At 36.0% G+C, this 9,310-nt stretch overlaps 1 protein-coding gene across 1 annotated transcript in view; it reads left to right on the top strand.

Moving 5' to 3' along the window:
* Positions 1-823: 823 nt before the first annotated feature.
* The window catches only part of LOC141400771 (uncharacterized), a 51,398-nt gene continuing 42,911 nt past the window's right edge, over positions 824-9,310 (top strand). Inside the window, exon 1 of the mRNA XM_073980261.1 lies at positions 824-1,584. Within this exon, the coding sequence (XP_073836362.1) occupies positions 1,548-1,584 (37 nt within the window). The 5' untranslated portion in view covers positions 824-1,547. The remainder of the gene's footprint in view (positions 1,585-9,310) is intronic.

Here is a 9,310-nt window from a genome sequence, read left to right as displayed (position 1 = left end):
TATGCAAAAATGTTTCGATTGCAATGTAATCAGAAGCCAAAAATATGCCTAGTCTCAAAAATTTGGCATGAATCGGACCAAAAATAGGGGTTGCATAAAATTCCGCTGTCTAGTTATGACCAATTCGGTTACTCCCTACGAGATTTCGCTAAAATGTTAGTCCGCACCATTTAAGCGAAACTGTTTAAACTTTTGTGGGAGAGGTACCGGAAGAAGTGGGCCGACATGGTCTAACTTCGATTTCGTCCAAACACACTTGGGGTCTAAAAGCATTATTTCGATGAGGCACAATTTTGGTCGTATCAATGTTTCCTAGTAAGTAGTATATGCCCTCTTTAGCCTAAAGGCTGAGGGTATAATGAATAATTCGGAGCTAAGGATCACTGCAGAATAATAACCATGTCTAAAAAAGAAACAGGCACAATCGGACACTTATTATGGCGCTTTCCAATGTTCACGAACAGAAGATTGCTAATTATGGATGAATACACGATTCTATCTCCGTCTTCCTTCTGTCAAGCCGAGGCAACAAGTCTGCTTCTGCTTGCCAAGGGTCTGAGATGGCTGCAGCAAGAATGAATTCAACCCACGAAACATGGCAAATACTAAGCACTCTATTTACAATAAGGTCTCCGAGTGGAGTAACTGTATACTACGACAGCCACGAGTCCTTTAACCTAAACTAGGGAGTCTGCATTAATATGATGTAATTTTATTATTATTAATTTTTCCGTATCCAGATCATTGTGCAAAGATTTTGGATTAGTTCGCAGTTGACGACGAAGCCTCAGCAGCATGCAATGGTTAGCTAGCTGATCTTCTCACTGTTTGTTGGTTGGTTGCTTTAACATTCAACGGCAGACAATATGAGACAAAAAGGTCTCAGCATAATCATCTTATACCACGGGAGTACATAGAGTAGTGGTAGTAGTAGTAGTGGCAGTATCGACGATTTGGTGGCACTATTTTGCCAAGATGTTTTAGTTTGTGCAAAGCATTGTTGTCGATGATTGTTGGAAAATGTTCGTGTTTGGTGGTTTGGTTTCTTTTTGTTTCTTTCCTAAAGGTTCACAAGTTTTATAAATGCCAGTGTCGTGAAACAATTGAAACGAGTCGTTATTCGAACGTGTTGCCAGCAACTTGTGTCTCCTCTGCCTTCACAGCTCTGTGGTGAAAAATTATCGTCGCGAATTACCTGGAAGATTTCCGTTAAATTCAAACGAGCCAAAAAGGGGCATACATAAAACATACTTTGGCAGGATTAAAAGTATGATTTTTATAAAACAAAAAACAACAACAACAGGAACCTCAAACCTCAATACCAAACGTGACATTTAACGTGAATCTCAAAAAAACGAAAAAAATGTTTTGTGAAATTTCCAAAATAAAAATATTCCACTGAAGGAAGAAAAGCGGAAAATCATTAACGTAACGCAATCAAAGTGTCGCAAAACTAGTCTTCCGACAATTAAAAGAAACAAACAGCTCACGCAGCAACAATAACAATAAAAACAAAAACTTTTTTCGGCGACAATCGTTTTGACAAAATGAAAATATTAATTTTAATTTGTTTTGTGTTGTGTGGTAAGTGAATTTAGTGGACCATAAATTACAAAAACAACAACGACAGCAAATGTAATGAATATGTACGATGTGGTCGGTTTGTAATCATTATTTTGTAAATGCAACATTTAATTAATACGTTAATGGAATTGTTGTAATTATATAATTCGATAATATGATACGAAACTGAGTGTGAACCTATGATTATCTTAATAAAAATATTCAGTTGAAAAACTTTCATGAAAAAGGATAAAGATAGAACAGTAGTGAGCCATTGCTATGTAAAAGACAGTGCCTATGTATTTAATAATGGCTGTATTTAATAATGGAACTATTAAAAATACATGGAATTTTCTCACCTGACTACAAACAAATTGTGTTTTTTTTTCGTTCACTTGCCTAACCTTTAAAAATATGCACAAAATTAAAGTAAAATGTCTCGAATATGAAATACAGTATAATCTTGATAATTAAGTCTTAATCCAAAGGGAATGTTCAATTTACCGGGGATAAAATTTCGAAATAAACAGCTTAAACTTAAACTGCCGATCCCGTTTATTTATTACGAATCATCGAGATTAAAATAAACAAATAAAAACATCAAGTTCGGCTAGGCCGAAAGTTTTATACCCTCCACCATAAAATATTTTGAACTTAAATGGAATAATTAGTTTCCTGTTAGGTGCAAAAATTGTTCGACCATGGATACTCCAATTGCCTAAATTAGGTCACAAATTTATTCAATCTGTTGGTGCCTTTATATGATGCGATTTTTTGGTGGAAAAGTTTCAGAACAACTGAGAACCTCAAATGTCAAATTTTCAGCTAGGTCTGTACCTAAAATCCTTAAATACCGAAAATAGAGGGGTACCGTTATATGGGGCTATACCAAAACATGGAATCATATTGACGATTTTTGGTGGTTTCGTGACCGCTGAAAAGCTCAAGTGTCAAATTACAACGAGTTCGGTTAAAAATTGTAACCAAAATCCTTAAAAAACCTAAACAACCCCTAAAAATGTCAACTTGAATCGCGATTTACTTAAAAAGCGATCCGGCGATTTTTTTTGTTTTTTTATTTTTCTCATCTATGAACATTGTAGTTTCAGAATCCGCAAAAACTTCCCAGGTGTAAGCACCTTCCATTCAAATTTGATTCAAGAGCACCGTGTCGGGGGTACCATTATATGGGGGCTATACCAAAACATGGATCTATTTTTACGATTTTTGGTGGAGAAGTTTCTGGACTACTGAGGTACATACCAAATTCCAAAGAAAAACATAACACACTTTAATAAAAGAAAAACTGAATGAAATAATTTGTAAATAGTCACACTTTTAAAAAGAAACCAGTACACAGTGGATCCACTTGTATTGAGAAAGTGGCCAAAAATATTTAGAGTGTACAAATCAAGCCAATGCGCCAGTTACAGCTTTGTGCTGCTGCGAAGAGTGTTTTAAGACACCACGAGCGTAACATTGTCCCCCCTTTCCCCTCTGGAGGGGGTATACGGTAAGAATTGTTTTATGCTGTTAATACAAAATGACATGAACAAAGGTCCCCATTATCTTATGATGCAAAAATAGGCTTGGGGAAACAAAACAATCTCCAAAACAACATAAAATCCAACTAATTTAGCGGATTAAAAAAATCAAAATTTTTGTCTGAAAATTGGTAAAATGTTTAATATAGATCTTATAGCGTTCTTCCTGGAAGGCACGTACCGCCAACGTAAGACAAATTCGGAAGAAGATTTCTTCATCTTTCCACAGATGCCAACTATGTTAATGTTCGTGGTCAGACAACTGAGTTATACGCTTATATATCCATAGAAACCCTATTCTAGGGCAGCTTTAGTCAGTGACCCACCATTTATAGTCTGGCCCTATATGGCAGCTGATTTTAATACTGAATAATCTTAAACCCATGACCCACCTTGGAAAATTATTCCCGAGGTGGGCACTGGTGGACATCATGACTAAAACCTTAGGTCAAATTTAAGTATATGATCGAATTGGCATTAGAAAATACACTAAGAAAATATGCAGCTAACTAGAATTCCACAACACGCTAAAACACTATTTTTAATGAAACTTAAGCTATTACCTTCACTACAATATTTTGCTATACGTATTAGTTTCGCGATATTTTGGATATATTTACTTGCACTTAAAATATAGGTTGTACTCACAACAAATAGTATTAGTAAAATGTTCCGGCTTTTGAAGCTATTCTTAAGAAGATCGCGTTCGAATGAAACAAAAACTAATATATTTATAAAAAGGTCCATGTCATAGCTGTCAGAGCTGCCAGATGGTGTACCACAATTTTGACATTAATTTTTTTATTTTTGGCCAATGGGTGGATCCACTGTGCAGTAAGGAAAGGCACTCTTATTTCTAGACCAAATTCCGTCACACATTCCATATTTCATTGAGATCGGACATATATAACGTGTTTCGTGCACCAAATACCAAAAATCGGCCAAAAATATATATGGGAGCTATATCCAAATCTGTACCGATTTTGATATAATTTGGCACACTTATTTCTAGACCAAATTCCGTCACACATTCCAAATTTCATTGACATCGGATATATGTATATAACGTCTTTCGTGCACCAAATATCAAAATTCGGCCGAAAATTTATATGGGAGCTATATCCAAATTTGAACCGATTTTGATATAATTTGGCTCATTTATCTATAGACCTAATTCCGTAACACATTCCATTTCAATTTCAATTTCATCAAAATTGGACAGATACAGCGTGTTTGGTGCATCAAATACTTCATGCATAAATCGGCTCAGAAAGTGATTCTATGCATATCCCTAGAAGGAACTTTTCCTTAGGCATGTTACATACAAATGCACTAACATAGAAACATCGTTGAACGCTTCTCCTTAGTTGTGAAATAAAGCACATTTCCTCAATGTTGAAATCATCATAAAATGTATTGGGTTTTTAATTTACTAAAAAGCACCATTTCTTTAAGATATAACAAAACTTTGATTTATTCACTCACTTTACCGTCTTTACTCTACGAAGGTATTTAAAAAACTGAAGAAAAAAACAAGATAATTCATACCATTTTATCTTTTCCTCTTCGCTTGCTACGTTGGTTAACAACACCAAAAAAAGAAACACACGTGTTTGATCCAAAGCACCAAAGCCCCCTTCTTCGCTTCTACGTCTTCTATTATAACATACACACAGCTCTTTATTATAATACAGCATTCCGTAGCCGCGAGAGCACTGTTGTACTCTCTTTGAAAAAAATCCTCTCCCCACCCATAAAAAATATGTTCTAACATAAAAAATAAAATTGAGATATGTTACAAAATGTTGCAAACATATATTTGTTTGGACACAAACAAATTATGTTTGGATCCAACCAGTCCCAAACAAATACAGTATAGTCTCGATAATCCGGACACCACATGTTTCGGCGATGTCCGGATTATCGAAATGTCCGGACTACCGAGTAGTCACAAAAACATATAATTTTGTAAGTTAAAATCATTAATAACGGACGTTTTCTAGATAATAACCTGACATCTAAGTCAAACGAATTCATGTTAAGCAAATATCACGGGTTGCGACCATTTTTAGACTGGCAGCAGCTGTCCTGTCTACCAAATTTACTTCTTAATTTTACGCCTCCAGCATAATTTAGTTGAAATTTCCCGTGTATTTTTGTAGTCTAAAACTTCTCTACTATTGGTGTATATTTATTCATAGATTTTTTTCAAGGATATAAACTTCGTAGCCCATGTAGGGATATTGATTTTCAGAGTCCATGGAACACGAGACTCTTACGATTTGAGATATAACTTCAGATTTCGAATGCACTCATCTCATTTTGTTGAATATATTTTAGCCATTTCTATGAACATCAGCAACTGACTTTATCTCGTTGGCGAAACCAAAAAAGGTATTGTTTTATATCTATGTTATATTCTACGAATACGACAATATGGAATTTTAATTTATTGGATGCATAATTAGGAGAATACTACAACAATCCGTAGTTGCCGGTAATGAAAATAAAAGGACTTATACTTTTTTTAATAATTTATTGAAATTTCTATACAAGTAGTGCGATTTTCTAACTCATTTTTTTGCGGTACCGAAAAAATCGGTAAAAGTAAAATGCTTATAACTTCGGTAATTAACGATAGTTTTCAGTAAGGTGGCGATCAAAAAAGTAATCGTTAAATTCTACCTATTACAAGAGCGCTGTCAACTTTTATTTAAACTTTTTATTCATAATTTTTAATGTTACCGATTTTTGTCAGTTAGAGAATCCAAAAAATCTAAATCTAAAAACTAAGCTATTATTCAGAACGCTTTAAATGTTTTAAACATTTCTAGGTAAAATATCCTTGGCAATGAACGGAAACAAACAAAACGATTCCCGTACCAATCACACAAAGCCACAAACTTTTCAGCTTCTCTGAATCGTTCCATTCTCACAACCAAAACAAAAACACAAACTTTTCATTGTAAAAAGATAGAAACCGTACGATTGCTGTATTGTAACTTCGGCTATGCTTTGCCGAGTTATTTCATTCACCACCGAAACAAAAAGTATTTTTGGGAAACGTTTCCCGTGCGTATTGTCAATGACACACTCAGACACACGCACATGTGATTGCTTAACAACCCTATAAGTTAGCATCAGCATACCGCAGTGAATTTTAACCACCACTAATCAGCATACCACAGTGAATTTTATCAACCACCAAACGTTTTTGATTTATTCACATGTGTTTAGTACTATTCCGTTTTCTATCTGCTCTTGTGGTGCTGAGTACTTTTCTCGTTTCGTTTTGTTTGCACTCACAAATGTAATCAAAACAAAACTAAACAGCGAGCTCGGCCAACGTGGGTTATGTTTCGTTTTGTATTGTTCCTATGGAAAATACGAAACGAAACGATTGGAAATGTTATTTAAAGTATTTTTACGTACGCTGATCCTTGGAATACATGTTCCCAATGAACTTTCTCACTAATCAGAAGGCTATTGAACTCATTCCCAGCGTACGTAAAAATACTTTAAATAACATTTCCAATCGTTTCGTTTCGTATTTTCCATAGGAACAATACAAAACGAAACATAACCCACGTTGGCCGAGCTCGCTGTTTAGTTTTGTTTTGATTACATTTGTGAGTGCAAACAAAACGAAACGAGAAAAGTACTCAGCACCACAAGAGCAGATAGAAAACGGAATAGTACTAAACACATGTGAATAAATCAAAAACGTTTGGTGGTTGATAAAATTCACTGTGGTATGCTGATTAGTGGTGGTTAAAATTCACTGTGGTATGCTGATGCTAACTTATAGGGTTGTTAAGCAATCACATGTGCGTGTGTCTGAGTGTGTCATTGACAATACGCACGGGAAACGTTTCCCAAAAATACTTTTTGTTTCGGTGGTGAATGAAACAACTCGGCAAAGCATAGCCGAAGTTACAATACAGCAATCGTACGGTTTCTATCTTTTTACAATGAAAAGTTTGTGTTTTTGTTTTGGTTGTGAGAATGAAACGATTCAGAGAAGCTGAAAAGTTTGTGGCTTTGTGTGATTGGTACGGGAATCGTTTTGTTTGTTTCCGTTCATTGCTCATTCCTTTAGAGAACACGAACATCCAACACAGATTTTTAACGGAACTAGGCTACCCAACACTAGGTTTAAAATACTGTTGGTTATCATAGTCATCCATCAATGGTTTAACGGTAGAAAATCATTCAACAGATTTAGATAGTTAATTCCATATTGACTGTATAACTGAGTCAAGAGTGGTTAGCCAAAAAGGCGAGATGTGGGCCGAAAACTTTGAAAAACTTATTTTTTCTTATTTGTACACCAATTGATACTGCTAAGAAGGAAAACGTCTGTAAAATAAATAAGAATCGAATGCTCAGAAGAGGAAAAAAATATTGATGTCCGGATTATCGAGGTACGAAAAATATGAAATGTCTACAATGTAAAAAATTCTAGTGTCCGGATTACCGCGTTGTCCGTATTAACGAGTGTCCGGATTATCGAGACTAAACTGTAATTGTTTCGGTCCAAACATATTTGTACATATATTTTTCTGCGTGTAGGTCTGGACCATACGATAATTTTCGAACGGATCAATTTTTTTTGAAAATTTTTGCCTTTTTAGGCGAAGATCATTTTTTTAAGATTAATTTTTTTAATCGAGCTTTATGATCTATTATGCAAGTGAAAAAGGAAAGCCGACGATTCGAACCCACACACCCACCACTATGTGACATGCATGTTTCGTCTTCGGTAAAGACTCTTCAGACATATCGGATGTGGAGCGGCTTCGATGTCCTCGAACTTTTCTTCTTTCAAATGCATTTTTGTTTTGTATTTTACAACAACAATGAGGATTTTCCCATTTAGTTGTGCTTTCATGACAAACGCTTAGCGCTGCCTTTGAAAGTTATGAGTTTGGCTCTGAACTCTAACACGCCGTGACAACACTTTTTTCCTGTGTTTTTCAAGGACGTGGGTTCAAACCCCAGCCTGGCTCAGCTGATTTTATTTATTTGAAAATTTTTGCCTTTTTAGGCGAAGATCATTTTTTTAAGATTAATTTTTTTTAATTTTTTTAATCGAGCTTTATGATCTATTATGCAAGTGAAAAAGGAAAGCCGACGATTCGAACCCACACACCCACCACTATGTGACATGCATGTTTCGTCTTTGGTAAAGACTCTTCAGACATATCGGATGTGGAGCGGCTTCGATGTCCTCGAACTTTTCTTCTTTCAAATGCATTTTTGTTTTGTATTTTACAACAACAATGAGGATTTTCCCATTTAGTTGTGCTTTCATGACAAACGCTTAGCGCTGCCTTTGAAAGTTATGAGTTTGGCTCTGAACGCTAACACGCCGTGACAACACTTTTTTCCTGTGTTTTTCCTGTGTTTTTTGTCAAATTTTAGATCAAGTTTGAAGATGGTCCATATCCATCCACTTCTTCGGCTTCGTAATATTTCTTCCAGACATAGATCGAATATGGACCATCGTAATTGCGGGAGCGAATGCATGTTATTGCGAAGAAAATCAAAGCGATTCGACAGCAGCCTTAAACTGCACTTTTTCGAAATTTTATTGTGCGAGGTACCCGAAGGGTACCCACAAGTGCAGTTTACCGCAAGCAATGGTAGTGGCTGGTTGGTCCAATATTTGCATATCGTAATATTTCTAAGAATCTTAGATAATGTTCGAAGATGATGCTTATCAGTCCACTCCTTCCGCTCCCTGATCTAAATTGATCTAATTCTGTTGGTTGTTGTAACAGTTCGTTTTCCTGCTTAATCGGACCCTGGCTCTATATCCAGGTCTAGAAATATGGCTGCTTCGTAGAAGATGTAAGGAAGATCTTTGTCTCCTCCTACAGATGGTCCACAGCAGACATGAGGAGGCACCCTGCTGCAGTTCTTAGAGCAGCATTCTGACAGGTTTGAATATTTTTCCATCGCATTGCTATCAAGTTATATGGGACAACAAGGTTTCTTTATCTGCACTCCAAGTTCTGCCGGCTAGGGACTTGAGAACATTGTCTCTACATGTCAGCCTGTCGCAAATATCTGTGGCATTCGCGAACGACATTAACATGCTGTCGAATGTGACCTCCCTCCAATGCCGTCTGGAGGGAGTGAAGTACAGGAAAGGTAGAGGTTAAACAGTTCTGCCTGTTTCAATCTACGGGGCTTGGACT

Source organism: Musca autumnalis, unplaced genomic scaffold (genome assembly GCF_047663935.1).
Source record: "Musca autumnalis isolate F117 unplaced genomic scaffold, ASM4766393v1 scaffold_4, whole genome shotgun sequence".
NCBI classification, from domain to species: domain Eukaryota; kingdom Metazoa; phylum Arthropoda; class Insecta; order Diptera; family Muscidae; genus Musca; species Musca autumnalis.
The sequence above is the reverse complement of the archived record's forward strand: the minus strand, read 5'-3'. Positions and strand labels throughout refer to the sequence as shown.